Source organism: Podarcis liolepis, assembly GCF_965112155.1.
Source record: "Podarcis liolepis genome assembly, chromosome: 7".
Classification (NCBI taxonomy): domain Eukaryota; kingdom Metazoa; phylum Chordata; class Lepidosauria; order Squamata; family Lacertidae; genus Podarcis; species Podarcis liolepis.
In genome coordinates, this window is record NC_139561.1 from 37,001,476 (window position 1) to 37,025,018 (window position 23,543).

General features: G+C 39.7%; 1 protein-coding gene across 14 annotated transcripts in view; it reads right to left on the reverse strand.

The window, feature by feature from the left end:
- The window catches only part of CHD9 (chromodomain helicase DNA binding protein 9), a 74,665-nt gene extending 53,409 nt beyond the window's left edge, over nt 1-21,256 (reverse strand). For 12 of the 14 annotated variants that reach the window (XM_083513437.1, XM_083513438.1, XM_083513454.1 and 9 more), the window contains exons 1-4: nt 21,149-21,256; nt 12,878-12,980; nt 10,865-10,957; nt 4,980-6,567 (exon numbers count right to left, since the gene is read on the reverse strand). In XM_083513437.1, the coding sequence (XP_083369563.1) occupies nt 4,980-6,404 (1,425 nt within the window). In that variant the 5' untranslated portion in view covers nt 6,405-6,567; nt 10,865-10,957; nt 12,878-12,980; nt 21,149-21,256. Of the gene's footprint in view, nt 1-4,979; nt 6,568-10,864; nt 10,958-12,877; nt 12,981-19,224; nt 19,392-21,148 lie in introns of all 14 variants that reach the window. The other 2 variants (XM_083513446.1, XM_083513443.1) reach the window with 2 other exon arrangements.
- Between the last annotated feature and the right edge of the window lie 2,287 nt (nt 21,257-23,543).

Here is a 23,543-nt window from a genome sequence, read left to right on the forward strand (position 1 = left end):
TGGGCTTGATCAAAAGAGCCTTGATATTGCCAGAAGAAGAAAGAAAAAACAATTTTAGGGTCAAGTGCAGAAATTGAGTTTGTTCCACCTTTCAACAAACCATGGTTGGAAAACTTCTGTTATATTCCTTCACATAACATAAGCTATGCATTTTGGAACACTTCAGTAAGTTTCACTTCTCAGGAATATTAACAGGAAGAAAGGACAAGAATCAGTTCTACTTTCCTAAGTAAGAGACATGTGATTGTGAGTTGGTTGAATAAACTGGATTTTTTGTTGCTGAAACGAGCTACAGTGAACCTTGAGCTTGTGTATTCCCCTCTCTCTTCTATTGCTCCAACATATCCATGAGGATATTGGAAGCTTTTACATTTATTCCCCCCCCCCAATTATTTTCAGCTTGTCATTGATGAACTGTGATTAATCTTAACTTTGGTTTGTTTCTAACAAATCAACTTCAAACCATGGGTTATAAAGGTGATTTAGATGAAAGGGGACCAAAACACAGGTGAGCCTAAGCCTCATTGTGGCTTGTTCCCATTACAGTAAACCATGATTTATCATGATCCCCAAAATGAGAGCTATAGGTACTGAAATTTATTTTACAGCTGTTTCTAACTATTATTTTTTACTGGATTATTTTAAATCTTAAACTTTGCAAAAGAACTGAGTACAGTGTTTAATATCTTCCAGTTCCAGAGAAATTAAACATACAGTTTAGTTTGGCTTTGATCCTACCCACATCCTCCTTATATACTGGAGTGATCCACAAATTCCATCCTCTCCTCCCCTTCCTGGAATCCACTTCCTGTTTGTACTCTGCTTTGAGTATGCATGGAGGAGGCCAATAGGACGAAAGCTACTGTTAAACAACTCTGCTTTCTGTTACTTAGTTTCCTGGCAGAGTGCTAGGCAGCCTGTGCAGTGCAGTACACCAAGTAATAGCTAGGATCGTATTTCACTGCTGGCAGTCATTCCATGCAAATCCAGGACACGGAGGACTCATACTAACAAAGAATTGACAAGAAAGACAACAAACAACCACCAAGGTCTAACTTGTGACTTTAGAAACATTATATTAATAAAAATGGATAAAACATTTTTGTAATATACTTACAATGTAAAAGCTGACCTGACAACTTAGAAATTTGTCCATACCCCGTGTACCAAAAAAGTTTGTAAAGAACATTAATAGGAAGAATTTGTATCTGCTTGCTTTTAAGTATGTTACATTATTATATGCAGGATTTAATTTGTGCAGGCCAAAATTTAAAGCAACAAATAAAAAAATGGGCAACAGTACATGGTGTCATGGAGTAATTTTATTATTTTGAATAATAAAAGAGGACAAATTAAATGTCACTGATTTCTTAACATATTTAGCAAATGTTATCTCCCTCTCTGCACTGATATTAATGAGAAAAATTAGGTGTTGACATTTTAGGTGCCGCTTATGAAAAACTGTAGGCTTTTTTGAAACTTGCACCTGCATTTATAACTTTCAAAATATTGTTAGCAATTTCTGACTTTTAACTGACACCTATTAACCATCGTAGCACCCATCAACCTTCTTCATAAGGTCTCATTTACATATCCATGTCATTTTGTAGCATCCATAGATGCATCCACATAACTGGAAATTTATCTTGCTTAATTTTTCACCAGAGCTTAATAACATAAGCCAACGTCTAAAAGCACAAAGTCAGTAATATTTCAAGCAATGTCAATGTTACCACATTTTCATTTCTCATGCTAAAATTTGCTTCACTAGCAGCCTTCACCAGCTCTTTGCATTTTAGAACTAGCTTGGTAGTCATAGCTGAAAAGAAATAGCAAACAGGTGAGTGCACAGAATTCCATGCAAGTGAATGAAATGCTTCATCTCTCTTCTGCACCAAGCACAGAAACCAAAAGGCCTACTAGAGAAGGGCCTCTGAACCCAGCAGGGCTCTCCACTACTCACTCTGTCATCCTCTAGCAGGAAGAGTAACTTTTTTTTTTTGCAGGCTAACAGTTTATTTTCAAGGCTGATGAGGTTACTGGCAAAACACTGATTTCACCTCTCCTAATGGTATACTTCCTAACAGACATTCTAGGAACGGCAAGCTCTGCAACTCAAAACTTCTGACTTCACCTGGTCAGCACTGACAATTAAGAATTACATCCAGGGAAGCTTTTGGAAGAGTTGCTTTTTCTTGTCTTTCGGGTAAAACATAAGCAAATGTAGATAGAGTGGTACCTTTGGTTATGTACTTAATTCGTTCCGGAGGTCCGTTCTTAACCTGAAACTGTTCTTAACCTGAAGCACCACTTTAGCTAATGGGGCCTCCCGCTGCTGCCGCGCCGCCACCGCACGATTTCTGTTCTCATCCTGAAGCAAAGTTCTTAACCCAAGGTACTATTTCTGGGTTAGCGGAGTCTGTAACCTGAAGCGTCTGTAACCTGAAGTACCACTGTACTGTATGTGTGTGCAGGTGGGAAAGTAAAACTATTTAGGATGTAAGCAACTAAATCATGGGTTTAACTCAGGTGCACTAACTTTTTTGGGCCTGAGGGATGCAGTGAGGATTGGCCACACCTAAACTGCCACATGCCACACACACAACAATCCACATGCTCAGCAGAGAAGGGGGATGGATGAGCAGTCTGCAAACATGCAAGCAAGCAGTCAGAACGAGGTTGGGGGATTGTTTCAGTAGACACATACTCATTCAGCATTTTTCTTTCTCGGGGCAGCACTGGTAGTGGAGGATATCCTACACCAGGATTGCCCTGACGTCGATAAAATACACTATCGTTCAGCTCAGCTGGTTTCAATCACAAATCTCAATGTTACTTTGAGATGCTTGCTTCATTTGGCTCCCACTGAGGTCTTCTGAAAAGATGATACCCCATGATTGTCCCTAAGAGCAGATGCTTCAGCTGCACTCTAGATATTATCTTTTTAATAATACAGGTAACTTGCAACTTACACACATTTACTCATGTGGATTCAGCTATACATGCTTGGCTATAAAAAAAAAAAACCCAACACATTTTAAAAGGGGGCAGACATCCAGGAAAAAAGACTTTGCCAATCCCACCTGCCATTGAACACAATCTGTTTTGACTATATGAAATTTGGTTTACGCGCTATCCCCAGAACATAATCAGCAAAACGCAGTTCACCTGACATTAGCAGAAAGTTTACCAGTATGTGGAAGTGCAAAATATCAGCAAGGTCAAACAGCTTAGGGATGCAGTTTTGGGACAAAAACAGCCAGGGAATGGAATGGACACAGCAGGAGCCATCTGGTAAGTGCAAAGAGAGTTAAACATGACCTCACAAAGCTGGTGTGCATGTTTCTGGGGTTCACATAAAACTTTTGAAGGTCAATAACTTGGGGCCAGGTTACCCAAGGGATGGCCTCGTCCCATATATCCCTGCCCAGACAATGCACTCCTCAGAAGGGGCATGGTTGAGAATTCTGCATGCCCCAGATGTTCACTTCACCCCAAACTGGGCTTTTTGTGTTACAACTCTAGCCCTCTAGAATCAATTACCAGCTGAAATTAGGCAGGCGTCTTAAGTCTCGATGCTTAGCTGGCTACTAAAAATGGTCAGTGGCTTCAGAGTGTGAAGTGGTTTACAAATTTGTAAATGAAAATAAATGGCCTGTGAGTTAGGCACCCTTGCTTAAATTGAAGATTAGGATGGCCAACATAATAATTAGTGTTTGACATATCACTTCAGTTCATACAAATGATTATCTTGTCACCCATTGTGCAGAATTTTGAAAGCTCGGTGATCTCATATTTAGGGCTCATGAGCAATATCATTTATGTTCCCTAGACATTCTACCATATTAATCATTGTGACCTTAAAGACTTCATGATTTGACAGCATCAAGTACCTCTGCCATCTAACTGTTATGTAGTTAACTACTGCTAAGCAACACCTGCCTTTCGAAGAAAAGAAAGATGCATTCTCCAAGATTCATGCTATGCTTAACACATGAGAAAAAAAGTATTTTACAGCCCAAAAGGAAATAGACAAATGAAATATAAAGAATATATTACACTAGTATTTGGTCATGCCAAAATGTCAAAAAGAATACTCTCTTGGAAAAATTATGCTCAAATAGCAGTCACTATTAATAACAGATTTGAAATCAAAGGGATGTTTTATGCTCACTACTATAAATTACACCATAATTTGCTCCAAAATGTTTTCAAAGTAAATACTAGGTTCTCATAATAAAATATTAAAATCCACAGCCACCTACATAAATAGAAAAAACAGAATCCAGTATTTCCATCAATATTATATATTGCTAATATTTGTTACATTTTTATTATATATACGTATGTGTGTGTGTATTCAATTCTGCTTATTAATTTAAACAATAATAGTTATATATACAACTCTTCATGGCAACAATGTTCAAAGCTAGAGTCATACCTCTATGTGTTATTAAAAAGACCATAAAGGTGTTTTATAACTTCAATTAATTTGAGATGGGGGAGAAAAAACAAAGCAAGCAGCATTATAAAGCTTATTTCTCAACACTTTTTTGTATTTTTTTTCCTTCCAGTTTATACCACAAAACTCAACAGTTGGCAGTAACGAAAGCAAAAATAACAGTCTGCCAAGTCGTACAGAAACAAACTGAAATGTGTATTCAATTTTGGAAGATATGGCAGAATGCTGTATTTTCTGAGATGGAAGACACTGTAAAGTGAAGTGTGTAAAAGGCATTTAGAGCTAAGATTTAAATGCTATTTAGTATTCCATCTCAAACAGCTGAAAGTTATAAAAACCTCTCCAAACCGCCCCCCTTTTTAAACAGGATCCTCTACTTCAGGATAGTTCTTCTTACTAATGGATTATGGTTCTGCCTCCTTATATTGGTTGAACTACTAACTACTTTTGACTAATAGCAAGGTAAAAATGAACTAGCTATAGCAAAATATAACGCTCCCAGAAAAGCATTACCTACCTGCCCTTGAGCATTTACACGTTTTCGCTCTTGCAGGTGTTGATTAGAACTAGGAGGATACCAGGGATGATTGCAATTTTGAGTCTGAGTCCGAACAAGGTGGGAGGGCTCTGTCACTTGTGGGGTAACATGGTGTTCTAGGTGGTGTTCTAACTCATTACTTGAGCTGTCCTGCACAAATGTAGATTCACTGAACTGGGGAAGGAGATCTTCCTGAAGGAGAGTTTCTGGATCCAGTTCTGTAAATGATTCAGCTTGAGATTCGACTTGATGAAGCAAGTTCTCATCCAAAGACGAAAAACCATTGCCTTCTATAGGATCACTGAAATAGCTCAGCTGAGGACCAGAGCCAGCAGGGGCAGAAAAATTAATGTTCATTGCAGACAGTTTTGAACCACTGAAGCTGCCCCGAGGATGTGCTGAATGCAACACATGGAAACTATTTGAATTTAAAGATGGACTTGAGTTAAGGAGGTTATCTGTATTTTCTTGCTTGGTCCCTATCTGAGGAGCAAAGGCATCACTCTCTGGAAAATCAGATAGAGAATGAGTTTGTTGACTAACAGAAAGAGCTGTCGAAGACTGTAGAAGACTGGTAGGAGAGACATGGTTACTAGAGTAGGAATAAGGAGGTGAAAACTGTGTATTAACAGAGCATGGAGTAGGAGAGTGTCCATCAAAGTTTCCGTCTTGAGTCCCACAAAAGTGAGGTGAGTTACTTGCAGTCTGAGAAAATGACTGCACAGAGATAGACTGTTGTGAGTCTGAAAGAGTAGCACCTTGAGGTGCATGAGAAACACTGGTTCTATGTGAAACAGACGCATTAACCTCCATGAAGTTTTCTGACTGACTTTGAGTGTCCTCTTCTGCATTGATGCCATTTCTGTTTTGCTGAGACTGCAATGAGGCACACGGATGGTGCTGTTCGCTGGCCTGAAATAAGGCAAAGTCATGGTGTGCTACAAAGCTTTTGTTCTGCTGCATAGATTGTGAACGACCTTGGTGAAAAGGGGATCCATTCTGATTTGAAACACTGCTAGAAGTTTGGTGTCCCCACATTGGGCTTCCATCTGCCACATCAGGAAACATCCCATTGGTTTGGCTTTGGGGATGGATGGGTGAGCAATTAAACTCAGAGTGTGGTGATAAAACATTTTCAGCTGGGCTGCTGAAGGACTGGCTTACTTGAAGTTTCAATGAATCATACTGATTTAGCTGCCCAAATTCATTTATCTTTTGTTGAGTTTGCGTTTCCTGCACATGGTTTAACGAGTCAATGTGTAAAGGTTCAAACTCTGCACCCAAGTTCAATTCATCAACAAGTGAAACAGGTCCAGTTTGTACAAAAGCATCATCAGACAAACTTTCTAAGGTATCACTAAAGAGGTTGGCATCATCAAAAAAGTCCATCATAGGATCTGTCATCTTGATATATCTGTGCTAGTTTGACACTACTCCAAATGGAGTCAGCTAGCCTTTCGGCAGCACACAGCAACAGAGAATTTGCAGTGGTCAACACCTTATCTAAGTCATGTCCACATCCATTAGCACATTTGAAGAAATAATGTCTTGAAGTGTTTAAAATACCCTAGGCAAGAGGGGAAAAAAGCAATTAAGCGGTTACTTTAAAATGTTAATGTATGGGGCTGTATTTTAAATTACCACCGCCCCCCAAATCATGTTTTGTCTCCTGTCATGTGACACTTAAAATACAGAAATGTTGTTGCAGATGGACTGATGTGAACCCAAATTTCCAACTTTCTGATATATTTCCTGAATATGCATGCCACTAATCAATTGCTATAACAATACATATGTTTGCATTAGACATGTAACCTTTTTACTATATAGGAACACAAGCTGAAATCTCAGGTCATGTCTTTTACACAGAAATCTTATCTGCTTAGGGGAGCAGTTATTAAGGAGTTCTAGTCACCTCCATATACAAAAGCGAAGACAAAAGCAGGATAACTTAATCTTCAGTTAAATGCCCAGAACATTTCAGAAGGAAGGGTTTGTAGATACTGGGAAAACCTGTGTTTGTCCATGATACTGAAAGTAACTATCTGGTTAAAAGAGTGTAACTACTCATTGTATGCATAATAATACATGCAGTTAACAATCAATTCTGTCATATCTACAGCACTTGATTTCATAACATTATTTTGCCACCGCTTCATTCTTTTACATAGAAAAGGAGCCTTTAATTAAATGTTTGACAAACAATCATGGATTCAATTTTAAGAGATGGTTGTAGAGTTTGATGTTTTATTATATTTAAATAAATCTGTCAATCTTTAAAAAAACTAGCTTCAAAAATATTGATTTTTATTCACCATGGTTTATTGGGACACAAACAAGTTGACAGAATGTAATGCTGTGTTATCATAAGTATCATATAAAGGGCTTCCACAGTGATTGCAAAACAATCTTCCACCATATCAATATGGATTTTAAAATGACTGCTCTAAAATAAATGAGCTGTAAATTTCACCAATATATAATGTGAAGTATGTGGTATAGCATGATGGAAAAGAACTTAAGGTTCAAATGTTTCCTCCTAACATCACCATCCCTGCCACTCTCCCTCCTCTTTAAGTGCATTTGCAAGTAGGAGTTTATAAGCTTTCTCTTCTGATTTGACTTAACCACAGTTTAGCATTAGATCAGAATTCTAACCTTTGGTTAATCTGAACTACAGTTTGTTGAAACAAGCTAGCTTTCCAAACAATGATGTCAAATTAACCATGTGGCTTGTTTGAAAAAAGTCATTGTAAACCTAGTTTTTCAGGTCTGATGAAACTACTTGTTAAGCAAAAGCTAAACCCCCAGAATCCATAATTCCTACCAGATGGGAGAAAATGTGAACCCAAGGGCTTGCCTAGGATCATTCACATCATGTTACACTATGGTTTAATATGATGTCTGAACATAGCCAGTGTCTTTCTGTTGATTTCCTCCTTGGTACATCATACTTAAAACTATAAAGTTTATTTATATTTGCAGGCTGTCCCCTCCCATCATATCAGTAAATGTCATGACAATCCGAGCTCAGGACGCTCATGCTACTTTTTAAAATAAGATTTATTACAGCTTCTTACTTTTTAAAAATGTATTCTTTCAAGGAATTTGTTGATTTGTTGTCAAAAGGGCTATAACAAGTTTCTGTAAATCTATTTTATTTGCAATGATTTGAAACTTCAAGATAATGTGGATCAATACTGGATTTTAACTATTTATGTTTTTGTTTGTCAGTGACATTACTGTTATGACTCAGTTCAGTATTAGAAGGGGATTAGACAAATTCATGGATGGTAAAGTAATCGACTACTAGCCATGCTGGCTATGTACTACCATCACTGTTGGAGGAAGTTGCTGGAAATCATAAGGAAATAATGCTGTTCTTGCGGGCTTTCCATAGGTGTTGAGTTGGCACTGTGAAAACTTTGGTTTGATACATTTTTGTGACATTGTTTTGATCTTAAGATAAATGGAGGGTTTTTATAGTTTAATCCCTACCAAGCTGCTGAACTTTCAAGCGGTTTTACAGGGGGGAAAAATCTTCAAAATTTATCAGGTTCATCTACTCACATTTTGAGGATGTATACAATCATTTAACATAATTGTTCAATCTTCCACCTCAGGTAGAGTCTTAACACATTCTACACGTTATCTAACATTTCTGCATTATAATTTATGTTGCAGCAACACAAAAACTGATTATATCAATTAATTTGGCTACCATGGTAGTTCCTACGTAAACCCACAAACTGTATCAGCATATCCATTTCATAGCTCTTGACTAAAGTAATGCCCCTTAACTTCAGTACAGTCACTTAAGGCTTTTCAGTTAACCATATGTAAAAAAGCAAATAAGCAAGTCCAAGACCATAGAACCATAGAATTGTAGAGTTGGAAGGGACCCCAAGGGTCCTCTAGTCCAACCCCCTGCAAGGCAGGAATCTCAGTTAAGGCATCCATGACAGATGGCCAACCAATTACTGCTTAATCCAGAAATATCTAGCCAATGGAAGCTACTGCTGTTATGAATTGCCACTGTAGTTATATTGAATACAATTAAGTTTTAACATAACTGTCACCAACTGTGGATAGTATCCAATGCATTTGTTCTGTTAACACAAAGTTTCCACTTGCACAATGGCTCTGTACCCCTTCCTCTCTGCCGGCACCCTACGCAAATCTATTCCAGAGATTTGGGGGAGCCCCAGGAACAGATTTAGCGAGCACATGGGGAAAGAAGACAGAGAGGAACTTCAGCTGTCCTTGCACTAACTGAATGACTTCATGGAATACCACACTGTATTTTTTGCATTTCATTTCTATCTGACCTCACTGTTTATATTTTTTCTCTACTTGCAAACTGGGCATGCATATCAGTATGGACTTACTATCTGAAAGTACTACTCTGTTTGCAGAGATGTAAAACAATGAAACTGTTCCAAGAAATATAGATCAATGCTAACAGCATTTATACAAGGTCCAGAATGGAAACTCCATTTAAAATGCTAAATCACCACCAACAAAATAATCCACAAAATCCAAATTACTAAAGATTTATCAGTGTCATCTGCTCCAACACCCCAGAGAATTCTATCCAAGATTAAATTGCTTAACATTTCAGTCTACAAAAGTACGCATTATTATCCTAAATAACTTTCCTGGAATTTCAAATGTAACTTACTTCCAAGTAGCACAGAGCAAACTTTAAGAATCAAGTTTTATTTAAATCACTGGTATTTACTTCAGCTGGAACTTCAATGAGATGCAGGAAGATTTTCTGCAAGTTCAATGGAGTTCAGGGGCTACTCCTTCCCACTGCAGTCATTGTGCCCCTTTTCACAACACATGCAGCATGAAAAGCCACGGGAAAATCTGCACTGTGTGTGTGTGTGTGTGTGTAAAAAAGAGAGACTGGAATTGCCTGAGCATCTGCACAGCAGTCTTAGAAGCCTGAATTTTAAGAAGACAGTGTAAAGCATACTATTCTGAGGATTATCAGTTAATCATATATACTCTTTTAATGTCCAACAGTGATAATAATTGCTTGAGCATGTGCATTTCCCAAAGGCAATAAAATTCAGGAGGTATGATTCTGCCTTTTTAAAAAAAAATCCTGTTTTTATTTGGTAAGTGTATTAGCATCCATTAATTCAACCTACATCCACTGCACTGACAGATCTGAAAGTTTCCTGAAATGAGAAATTTGAGAAAATATCCACATCTATCAGTGCAAAGAATGTAAGATAAAAAACCAGTTCCTTAGTTTACTCCATGCTGGAATTACTGGTAAACAGAATTGCATAAAAGAGACCATACAACATTGATTCCTACTTTAGCCAATTGTCCCTGGAAAATATTGAAGGCCAGGAACACAAATTATCTATTACCCACGGGAATCTATATACAGTGGTGCCTCGCAAGACGAAATTAATTCGTTCTGCGAGTTTTTTCGTCTTGTGAATTTTTCGTCTTGCGAAGCACGGTCAAGTCACAACTGCACCTCTTCAAGCGGTTTTAAGAAAAAGGAAACAAACTTGCAAGACGTTTTCGTCTTGCAAAGCAAGCCCATAGGGAAATTTGTCTTGCGAAGCAACTCAAAAAACGAAAAACTCTTTCGTCTTGCGAGTTTTTCGTCTTCCGAGGCATTCGTCTTGCGAGGTACCACTGTATGTCATTTTTGTAATTCAATGACATGGTAGAAAAATAGGTAATTTGAAACCACCTGTTTAGATGACAATTAACCTGGCAGAACCACAATATAACTGGACAGAAGTTGTATACAATGCTTAGAGCTCAGATAGGGTAGAATTTGTTGGTCTTTCATTTGCTGTTAAATTTGGTGAAATAATCAAAATAATCCTTACCCATTAATATGAAGTGCATTTCCATTGCAAATGTCTTACATAATCCTAGGAAATCCTTGACCCCCCAAAAGGTAATTCATTAGTATTAGTGATCTGAAAGACAAATTACAGTACTGTATTAAAGAAAACTACAAATTTTCAAACTAATTGCTTGCTTCAGTTGACTTCAAATACCATATATTTGCTTAGGAATGCTATCTGAAATACATCACAGCCTAAAAGTAGAAAAATTGGATGCCCAAACTAAACATTCCACAAGTACAAATATAAACTATAACTGACAACAGACTCACTCAGATCAAAACAAAAGAAAACAAGAACTTGTGTGCTACTGCATCATCATATTTTATCATTATTGCACTGGTTGAACAGCTGTACTTCAGTCGGTCTCAATCATGGCACATGTCCTGTCACTACAAACCTCAAATAAGTAAATACTTAAATTTTAATTTTTAAAAATGCAGTTTCCTGAAAAATCCATACAGTAGAACCTCTACTTACGACCGCTTCTACTTGGGCCTGATCCAAGATGCGACCGTGGCAAACCCAGAAGTAAATACCAGGTTTGCCGTGATTCGCAGATGTGTAGAAGCAGCTTCTGCCATTTCCGCATGTGTAGAAGCGGCCGCCGCCTACACATGCACAGAAGTGCGCTGCCGCCGATTGCGCCTGCGCACAACGGCGCTTCTACCAGTGACCCGGATCGACTTATGGATGGACCTCCAGAACTGATTACATCTGTAAGTAGAGGTTCCACTGTAATTGTAACAATGAGGTTACAAAATTAACCAATATTTAAATAAAATAAAAAACAGGAGAGGTTATGAGATTGAGAATACCCTTTGGTTTTATGAACTTCCTCCCATAAATTTTAAAGAAGGATTAAAGTTTGCACATTCTGGTTAAAATCAACCATGGTTGGCATTAATGCCAAATAATGCTGTACCATGGTCAATGCTGTAAAGCAGGGAGGAGAAACATCTGGCCCTCCATATGTTGCTGAACTCCAACCAGTTCCAGCCAGTAAGGACACTGAAGTCCAACAATATATGGAGCACTACAGATTCCCCTTCTGTAAAGGGATTGGAGCCGGGGTGGGTGGGGAGGATCTGTGTTAGAGTGAAGAGAGTCCCCCAAACCTCATGAATGAATTTTCAGGGTTGCAGATAAGTGCAGTGGAGAAGAGGGAGTTGGGAAACCACACTGCAAGAGTGCTTGCACCCTGCTTGCGCTTCTCAGGATTCATCCTTCCTTCTAAACCCTATGTTTCACAGCCTTGATGACAATTTATTTTAATAGAAACACTTAGGGATCCTGGCTGTCCTCATGCAGCAGGGTCATACAAAGTAGCAACTAATTAAACTACTTTCTTTTTTTTAAAAAAAAAGTTTTAAAATTTATTTTTTAACAATACTGACAGCAAACAACTTATTTCCAAAATAGGAGCTCTAGAACCACAGATTTGGAATTTCCATAGTAGTAACATGCATAATAACAGATTTGGTGTTAAGCCAATATAACATATAAAATCATAAAAGAATATGATGAATTAATCAAACTACAAAAAATTTTTAGCATATATTTTCTGTGCAACTCATACCTTTATCAGAAATTACAGGGAAATACTGTCCCAGAGCCTCTTCTTGTAATCAAGGAAGACATGTCATTCAGCTGTAAGGTTCACAAGATGACCTCATGTGCATAAGCCATGGTTTATGTCAGAGATGCAGTATTTATATGTTCTATCAGGTATGTTACTATGAGACACTGTTTGGTTACCTGCTTAGGCAGAGGTAACTGAAGACCCATAAATCTCCAGGACAGTCAGTTTAAAACTACTCCCTTTTGTCATTTAGCAAATAAAAATAACCACCGAGATGTGGCACACAGTATTCAACATTACTAGAGTTAAAATATAGATCTGCAATCACCTCAGCAATTAATACATTTTGTTGAATGATTCTAAGACAGATGCTTGATAAATACATTCTAGCTTCAGAACAATCACCATACCATTTGGTGTAAAAATTGGTTCCCTTTGGTGGGTTACATTGTGTCACATTGTGGTCAATCACAAATACTTCCTTGTAGCAATACTGTCAGTACAGCAGAAGAACTGGGAAAGAAAAAAGGGGAAAACCCAGATTATTATGAAGGTTAAGATAGAGCCATCACATAACCAATCTGCAAGACAAAAACAGCTAACAGTCTGCAAATAACCCTGTACCCTTTTTAATAAGTATTTCTGAGGTGATATGCAAACTACATAACATGCTATTCAGATAAATGTGTGTGTATACACATATATTTAATATCAAACATTGATCATGTATGTATGCATAACAACCTTAGGAATATTTATTTGAAGTTCTCAAGAAAAAAATATAACTACAATTTTCACTTCTGCTTTTACTATGATCTATATTTATCTGTAAATATTTTAACATGACATTCATTATATGCCTTAAGCTGTCCTCTAATTCCAAGCTCTTTAATTAGGACCCATTATTTCCCCCATTTGCGTGTCTGAGAAGAGTGAGAAACTTTTCTTAACTAAGCAAGGATCATAGACAATTATTTGAACACACTCAGAAATGATAACAAAGTTGGTTTATATGAACAGGAAATTATAAAATATTTGGAAATTCAGAGGCCAAATTTTCCTCTCCTCTTCCCTCCACAAAATACAAGAGATCCATAATACATGCATGAATACAAGTGCTTTGGACAAAATTTCTCCAAGACCTACACCATACTTAGTAATACTAAGTCAAATGCTTAGTCCTCAAAATACTCAGGATGTACTGCCTACATATGATAGCAAGAAAATATAACTGGCTATTAGCTTCTGGTGCAAACAATATTTTCCAATTCCGTCAAATCAATATTTTTCAATGATAATTATTTACTGAATAAAGGCAGATGAGTCAGAGAGAGAGAGAGATTCTTGTGCCTTCAAAGGTTGGACAGGTGGTAACCAACGAAACAGCCTTTCCTGGAGCTGTACCCTGGTCCTGGAATGCTTTCTTCTGCTTTGCTTAACTGTTTTTTATTGGTTCAAGCTTTTAATAAATAACAACTGGATATAGGCTTTTTTTTACTGTTTTATTAAGTTTAATTATTATATTGGTAGTATTTTTATAATTATTATTTTTTCAACCAAATTTTGTAAGGTTTCTGACTCCCAAGGCAGTTTTGTAAATCAACATTACTTCTATTTCCACCCCCAGTGGAAAATACAGGAATGTGAGACTCACTCTGCTGACATATTGACAACATTATATTTAAGATATTTAAAACTATAAGAAATTAACTGATGAAATGAACCTCAATGACTCCAACATTAGCCGTCAGTTGAGATAAAAATATTCAAAGAGTCTTGCACTGTTAGAAACTTTATCTAAGGCTACAGCTACAAGTAGAAACAAACTGACCAGTGATCTGACCCAGAAGGTCTTTTCTTAAATGATATATATAAGTTTTTCAGAAACCAAGACAAGGGTTTCTATAACATTATACTTGTAAGCTTACTGAAAAAGAAATATTGTTACCTTATTTGTTACTGCATGAAATATTGTTTGTAGCATTTCCAGAATAAAACAGAAAGGCTTGTAAAGTTGTCTACATATGGTGTTCTAAAACGTTAAGAGCCAGCTATTCTTCCTTTATTTCCACAAGTTGTGGCTAAAAGTTTTCATACAAACTTTTATTTTCTAGTAATTTTGGAAGGTTCTTACTTAGCATTCTAAACCCTAGATCTACCATGCTGAATGGGGTTTGAATGAGGTGGAGATTCCCCTCTGTGCAGCTCTATCAGAATGCTCCAGTGCACCTGGCTAGTGGGAAGCTTCTGCTGGCAGATAGAGGTATCCTCCAGAGCAGAGAGGTGGACCTGGCCAAGTGCAAAATCTGTTGGACCCAGAGCTAGCCCTCCTGTTGTCATGTGACAGCAAAAGGCCCATCCCATCACCTTTCACTGTGCCAGTTTGGAAGCTGTTGTAGCAAAGAAACATTCTTCCTGATTCACTCACATTCTACTTATCTGGCAGTTAAGATAAACAGTAAGAGAGTCTACATTTTTTCCTAGTCAACTTTTCCCAAATTATTGGGGGGGGGAGGAACATGTCAATATTCAATTTATTGTGGAATAAAATGAATCACTGATGATGATTTTACAATTGGAATATTTGGGGGAAATTATAATTGGCCCTCATGGCATCTGCTGCATGGGCAGTTTAGCCCTGTAATCCATTTGAGTTTTAAATCATTTAGATATAGAATCCTAGACCTTGGGACCATGAGGATCATCTAATTCAACCCCCTGCAATGCAAGAATTTTCTCCCAATGTGGGGCTTGAACCCATGACACTGAGATTCACACTCTACCAACTGAGCTATTCCTCATGTATGTTTCCTCCCTGTTACTTCCAAACCAGACACATTCACTCATTATATACTACATGCTAATTACATACAGGCTATAAAATCATTTTCTTACCACACTTAAATGTAAAGTTTCCAAGTGGAATAGGAGATGCATTTATTTAACATGTTGCTTATGGTATAATTAGTTACAATTTACATTTTAAGCCAGTGAGTACTGGTTCTTCAGCATGAATGTTACCCCCAATGCAAAATTAGCTACAGAAAAGCTAAACAAGTTGGAGACTAATATTCTAACACACAATAAGAATGCTAGGTAAATGTTTCCAATGGTTCAAATTATTTCCACCTACCAAGTATTTTTTCAAGTGCACATGAACTGACCATTAGCAAAGTATCCTAGAATTACTGCCACCAACAGAAAATTTAGGCTTCTGTTGTGGAAAGTCAGGGGAGATTTTAATCTGACTCCTGGATGGGGGGAAATGGCAGGCTCTACACTCCAACTTTGATTCCAAAACCAAGGCAGTTGATAAACCCTTAAGAAATCACTCAGAATTATTGTATTCAAACATCTGTCACTTGAGGGGAAAAAAGCTTTTTTAAAAAGAGGAAAACATAATGCAATCCAACTCCTAAGAGACTGAGAAATTGTTGGCACTCATCTGTCTTCTATACAATCTGACCCAAGGTCTAAACAACAGATATGTTTTCTTAAAAAACAGGGATATAGAGATGGAAGTATTTCATAACAAGCAATGAAAGGAAAGCAATTGAAATTTTGTGTATTTAAAATAGCATGTGCAGTGTGCTACTTACTTTATAAAACATGAGCAGACTTTTATTAAGAACCCTTACATCAAGGGGCAGATTCCCTAAGGGTGCAATCCTAAGACTTGAACCTAAACATAATTACATCACAGAAATACAGTACTCCTTATATCAAGTTTTATTTCTTCAATTTTTTCAGGTATCAGAAAAATAATTATTCTACAAACTCTGAGTTCAAGCAATAGCCTTCCCCTTCCAATTAGTGCTGTGGTCTAAACCACTGAGCCTCTTCTGCGGATCAGAAGGTTGGCGGTTTGAATCCCCACGACAGGGTGAGCTCCCGTTGCAAATTTGCAAATATAAATTAAAATAATGTTTTAAATCAACAACAACTACCCAAACCTGACCAACAAGAACCCATGAGCTTTCAGGTACAGTATGTTGATGATAGCTTGGCCTATATATACAGTGGTACCTTGGGTTAAGAGTTAATTCATTCTGGAGGTCCGTTCTTAAACTGAAACTGTTCTTAACCTGAAGTACCACTTTAGCTAATGGGGCCTCCAGCTGCTGCTGAGCTGCCGCTGCATGATTTCTGTTCTCATCCTGAAGCAAAGTTCTTAACCCGAAGTAATATTTCTGGGTTAGTGGAGTCTGTAATCTGAAGCCTATGTAACCCGAGGTACCACTGTATTAGAAATACTAGAGTAAGTCAGTTCCTTGTCTGCAGATGGAACTTCCAGGCCTGCTCAAGCCCCTGACAGCTTATTGCAGGTATCTTGGAGAGGGCAGGAAATAGGGAAATGACATGTATTCCCTTTTCCACTCTACAAAACCCTACCACCTATATAGCAATGAAATGCTGAGGTTTGACTGAAAGAAAATCATCCACCCTTGAGAGACCTGAACTACAAGGTTCCTATTTGAGGTTCAATGGCACACTGAACAGAAGAACTCCTCTTATAGCACAGGGAGGCCCTTTAGTTGCAAGGTCTCACTTCTATGTTGATTAATAGCAATAAAACAGTCTATTACACTATTGTGTACAAAAAAGCTACTGAACACAATATATATTTCAAAAATGTGTGAATCTGTCTAGTTTTCCTTTCTATACCAAGCATTAATGTAACAACATGCAATATACACTACTGATAGTTCTTTCATTTATGAGATATCAATACAAATGGCATGCCAATAGTCACAAACTAAGTTTCTAAACAGAGTTTTGTCAATGTGTATTTTCATTCCCTATTAATTTCATGAGAATGATCATTTCTGTACTTTCCACATATTTAAAATGAGAAAGAATATCAGTATCAATGTGGTTATTATTGGAAGCAGCTACATGCTGACCAGAAGGAAAATTCCAGTCCCTCTTCTGGATAAGATGTTCCTATGGATGGATGAGATATTATTTGTGGTATTGTAACCACATGCAAAAGTTTAATCTACCGCTTAAAGAAAACACACAAGACATAGTGTCAGAAATATCAATGTTTAACTGTCCGTAAACCCTATAACCTAAAATAATTAAGAAAAAGACATGAGGCAACAGGTGGAGCTACAAAGCAGCAATACAAGAAAGTTCTTGGGAAAGATAAACATGACTGCCCTGGATTTTGAACCTCTAGAAAATTTATTCAATATTCACCAACCTTTCTCAAGGACAATCAACTTTCAGACTTTTCAAATATTGGCCAATAGATACCAGCCAACTACTTTTACTTTCACTACACTAATGCTACTGATGGAAAACCACTCACATTCCAAGCCCTTTAAATTTTGTCAGTATCTAGCACATGAGGATTACAGTCTGGAATCCCTACATTACTCCAATTAAATAACCTCCATCAACAGAAATGTCTATATGATGAAGAGTATATACCTCATCCTTTTATTTGGTCTACATAACAGACCTTTATCAAATGGCATAAGCAACTTCATTATCCCTGCTTCCTCATTAGCAGAAGACAGTGCCATCCAAACAGTTTACAATATGTTATTACTCTTTACTCCCACATACTCCCTCAACTTTTTATCTGATTAGATGATTCATGGAGCAGTGTGCTGCACCCAGGCCTGAATTCAAATTTCAGTTCAGAAATGCCAGGTTACACTGGCTTTCCTCATCTGTAAAAATAATGATCCAATCTTATCAGACTATGGTCATATTCACTAAAAATATGGTAAAGCACTGTTAAAGAATATATAAATTAACATGTTTTTTACACGATTTTAGCCAAAAGTTATTATGCACTCATTTACTTGCACTACTTCTACCATCTAGTGCTAAAGCAATTCCAGTACAATTCTCAAAATAAAAATGAGCACTGGGGCTGCTACTTTCATTCTGAGAAGTTTCTTCTAACTTTTTGTTAACATTCCAAAGCACACTGGTCTCAACCCTACTTTGCTACATTGTGATCCAATACTAAATTTCTACACTTCTGTCCCCCCCCCCCCAACTGAAATCAACATGCATTTATCCCAACTTTCCAGCAAGCTGTAAGTAACTTTTCCACCTTTTGACCACCTTTCTATTACAATAGCACACTGGCCCTCAACAGGTGGCTCAGGGCTGGAGGTCCAATCTCAGGATGGTCCTGGCAGAGATGCCACTGCTGTTTTGTTTTGTGAAGAGAAGCAGCCTCCTCCTGCTTGGAGCATGCACTACTGAAAAGCTGTTCCTCCTTCAATTATTTGTCTGCAGGGAGAATACAGTGGGTGGAACAGCACACACTCAGAAGGAAAAGAGACGTAAGAGAGAGTGACCACTTTTAAGCTAAAATGTAACTCCATGGGTATATTTGGTAGCTGTGTCTCCCTCTGCAGCTCTACTGTCCCTTCACACAGTGCAAGCCTGAGTGTGGCACAATGTACATGCCCAGAGGGCTCTTCCCATTTGTTCTGAGGCTGTATCTCCATATCCCTATGCTTGGCTCCAAGTCATGAGAGACAGGAGAATGGGGGTAGCAATAGCTGCATATCCCACCAGGACTGGACAGAGGCTCTCCAGGTGCTTGTCTCCTCCTTTGTACAATGACATCAAAGTGCTGGGTTGGCAAGGAAGAAGGTAGGTGAACAGGTCATGGTTAATCTGGTCTGTGACCGTTTAATAAAATTTGATTTGAACAGGTCATGGAGCACAATGTGTAAAGTGAAGCTGCTTGGTGGCAGAGGATTCAAAAGCACAAGAAAAAGCACACCTTAAACACAGCATTTTCCTTAACATTCCATTTCCTCCTGGAGTGCATGGCTTCAACCCTTAAGCATGAGCTCTGCCCCTTTATCAGTCAGCCCCTCCTCTTGAGTGCATGGGTTCTTGGAAGTGGGTCTTGTGTTAGAGACTGGAGTACCAGGTGACAACCAGTTCCTGACAAGCAGAAGATAGTAAATACATTTTATGGAGAAGAGTTGCCAATTTATCAGTAGTAGAAGGCGGCACCAAAGACCATGTGAGAGTATGTAAAATGCATATATGACTTTCTGATCCAGAGATATAACCAGTGGACAATGTTTGCCAACCAATGTAGCAGGCAGCCAACTACATCCAAGGCCAACAGAGAAGTATACCTTGCTCTCAAACCTGTTGGAAAGTGGGGTGGTGATTAAAAAGCTACTTCAAACCACCCTAATGACCTCCTCACCATGCAAAACACATCCCTGCAGAAACATTAAAGTAGCCCATCTAGATCAGCACCTGTTTCCCAGTGGCTAATCAGATTCCTCCAAGAGGTCCACAAACAGGGCATTAAAGTAACAGCCCTCTCTCCCTCCCAGCAGCTGTGATTTAGTGGCATTCTACCTTTTAACTTGGACGTTCTGTGACACCCACTTCAGGAAAAAAAGCACCTCACCAAATTTGATGTGAAGCACATGCCCACCATTTACACCCCCTGTGTGTACACACACACACACACACATATATATATATATTGGGTGAGTGGTGATCTGTGCTCATTACTACCCTAGTTACAGGTAGGTAGCTGTAGTCGAAACAAAATTTTAAAAATCCTTCCAATTGGTCTCTAAGGTGCAACTGGATATTTTTATTTTGTCATTACTACCCTATGCACTGGTAAGAAGTGCCCTGATGGAACAGACCGGAGGCCTTATTTAGCCTTGCATCTAGTCCAGCACTCTGTTCTCATGGTGGCCACAGGAAGCCCACAAGCAGCACATAAGGGCAATAACATTTTCCAGCTCCTAATCCCCAGCAACTGGTATTCAGAGGGATACTGCTATAATAGCACTATATAGGTATGCTTAGGCAATATACACCTGACTATATATATATGGAGGTAAAGCCAGGGATAACTCAAAGAATGGAGAGCATGGCGTGTCTGTGTGGCATAAGAGGGTTGCAATCATTGCTCATTAATTCCCCCCCCCCCCCACTTCCAACAAGTAAAAGGACTTCCTTCCCTAAACAGTCTTGGGCTAAAAACTGGTGAAGGAAGAAAGCACTGAAGGCAGAAGGGGGTTGGTAGGAGGGAAGAGCAAAGAAAGGGCGCGGGGAAAGAAAGAGGTGGAAGAGAGAGCGAGGGAAAGACAGCTAGAGAAGGTGTGACAGAGAGGCGGCGGCGGCGGCAGCAGCAGCAGCAAGGCCCAAGCTGCGCCTTTCCTCCTCCTCGTGTGAACGCAGAGTGGGAGCAGCAAGAGGGCTCAGGCTGGCCGCGTCGGTCCCTGGAGATGGATGAGGGGTGTCGGAAGGGCAAGGCACGGCAGGGCCTCGGCTTCTCACGTACTCACCAAGCCCGCCAGGGCAGCCTCCCTCGCCCTCTCTCTCCCTTTTGCGCGCGCGCGTGTGTGGAAGAGGTGGCGTCTGAGGCGATGCCCCACGCCCGCCTCGGCTTGACAGCTCGACCCCGGCGGCGGCCACCGCCTGAGAGGACTCGCGGTCCTCCTCCTCCTCCATGTGGTTAAGGGTGGCACAAGGGAGAAGGCGACGGCGGCGGCAGCAGTGGGCGAGGAGGCGGCCACTCCCCTCTTCCTCAGGGAATCCCCCCATTTCTCTCCCCACCCCACCCCACCCCACCACCACCACCCACCCCGCCTAATTTTTCCCGGGCTTTCTCCTTCCCTCAGCGCCTCCTTGCCTGAGGGAGGGCAAGAGAAGGAAGCGCTTACCCGGTGGCGGTGGCTGAGCCTGAGGAGGAGGGCGGGTGGCTGGCAGGCTGGCAAAGGCCCTGCCTGAGGCAAGGAGGTGGCGCGGCGGCGGCGGTGGCTGAGGGGAAAGGGGGGCGGGGCGCGACGCGGCGTGATTCGCTCCCTGCCCCCGCCCTCTCCCTGCTCACCCCGAGACTCCCCCGTCCCCTCCCCTTTCCCTTTCTCGTCGTCGCCCGCCAATAGCCTATTGGCGGAGCCGCCCTCGCCTCCCGCTCCCCCTCCCTCCCTCCCTCTCTCTCCTCACGGACTCTCTCTCTCTCTCTAGTTCGCGCGCGCCTTCCCTCTCACTAGGGGAAGTGACAGGGGCAGAGAGGGAGAGGGAAGCCGCGCGCGCGCCGCCAACCGCCTGCTCCGCGACCCCAGCCAACCCGGGGAGGGGACACTTAATTCTTATTCTTATTCTTTTTTCGGGGGAGGATGGCTCGCGTGTATGTCTGTTGGCGGTTGGGAGGTGGTGGTTGGTTACGGGTGGTATAAGGTAAGAGAGGAGGGAGGTTGTATTTGCATATTTGTCACCCGCTCGCTGATTGGTCAGAAGGCAGGGTGAGCGGTGGAGTCAGTGGGTGGTTGGCAGCGGGGGAGAGTTGAAAAAGGGGAAGACTTTTGCCCGCCCCATTTTTTTGCGGGGGGGGGGAGTGGGCGGGGCAAAGGACTTGGCAAGAGAGGCTCAGGAAATCCTGCTGGTGCGGCTACTACTCAGAAATAATGCATTAATAATATAAATACAGTATAAGAAAAAATATTTTTATTAATATCATTTTAGGGAACATAGACATCTCCTGTGGGAGAAATGAGACTGGGTGGGGGTGCTTGTATATGTACATATTTACATTCTGGCCACAGTAATTCATGCTTTGGTTACTTGCATTATTTTTATTTGTTTATAAAAATTTTACACTGCCCTTCACCTGAGAATCACAGGGTAGTTTACAATATAAAAACACAAAAATACACAACATGGTAACAAACAAAAACGAAACTGTGGGGCTTAGAATCATAGAATTGTGCTTGTGCTTAGAATCATAGAATTGTTGAGTTGGAAGGGACCTTGAGGGTCATCTAGTCCAACCCCCATTTTATTATTTTATTTTATTGTTTATACCCCACTCATCTGACTGGGTTGCCCCAGCTACTCTGGGCAGCTTCCAACATATATAAAAACAATAAAGAATTAAACATTAAAAAGAACTTGCCTATACAGTGGTACCTCGGGTTACATATGCTTCAGGTTACATACGCTTCAGATTACAGACTCCGCTAACCCAGAAATAGTACCTTGGGTTAAGAACTTTGCTTTAGGATGAGAACAGAAATTGTGCAGCGGCGGCGCGGCGGCAGCAGGAGGCCCCATTAGCTAAAGTGGTGCTTCAGGTTAAGAACAGTTTCCTCTTAAGAACAGACCTCTGGAATGAATTACCGTATTTTTCGCTCTATACGATGCACCAGACCACAAAACGCACTTAGTTTTTGGAGGAGGAAAACAAGAAAAAAAATATTCTGAATCTCAGAAGCCAGAACAGCAAGAGGGATCGCTGCTCAGTGAAAGCAGCAATCCCTCTTGCTGTTCTGGGTTCTAGGATAGCTGCGCAGCCTGCATTCGCTCCATAAGACGCACACACATTTCCCCTTACTTTTTAGGAGGGGAAAAGTGAGTCTTATAGAGCAAAAAATACGGTAAGTACTTAACCCGAGATACCACTGTACTTCCTTCTGATGTCCTCTAAAGGTTGTATAGTTACTTATCTCCGGGGTCGCATAACTCCATACCCTCCAAAATTTCTCTGCTGAAAATTATTTCTTTATTTATTGATATCCCGCCCTCCTAAAAACAGTAAATAATACAGCATTCTAAAATCAATTCATTATAAAATCAGTTCAAATCAAATTAATGGCAACCATTGGGCTAGAGTTCTGTGAGGATTACCAAAGGAGGGGGGTCAGGCTGTGCTTTGGCCAAAGGCCTGGTGGAACAGCTCTGTCTTGCAGGCCCTGCGGAAAGATGTCCTGCAGTCCTGCAGGCCCTAGTCTCTCTTTTTTTTATAATAATATTTATTAGTTTTCCAACAAATTGAACACAACACTACAAAAAACCGAAAAAGAAAAAACATACAACAATACAATACAATACAATACAATACAATACAATAAAACCCCACTAGCATACATCTAACAAAACAAAACAAAATCCATTTAAAACACAATCCAATTTCAATATCTTATCTTTCTTTCACTAATTTCCACGACCTCCTCACACCTCCCTTTTTGTATTCCACTTCTATTAATTGTTTCAGCAATTCCTTTCCATCTTCCTCTGTTTTCTATCCTATAATTATCTTAACACATTCTAACCTTATTT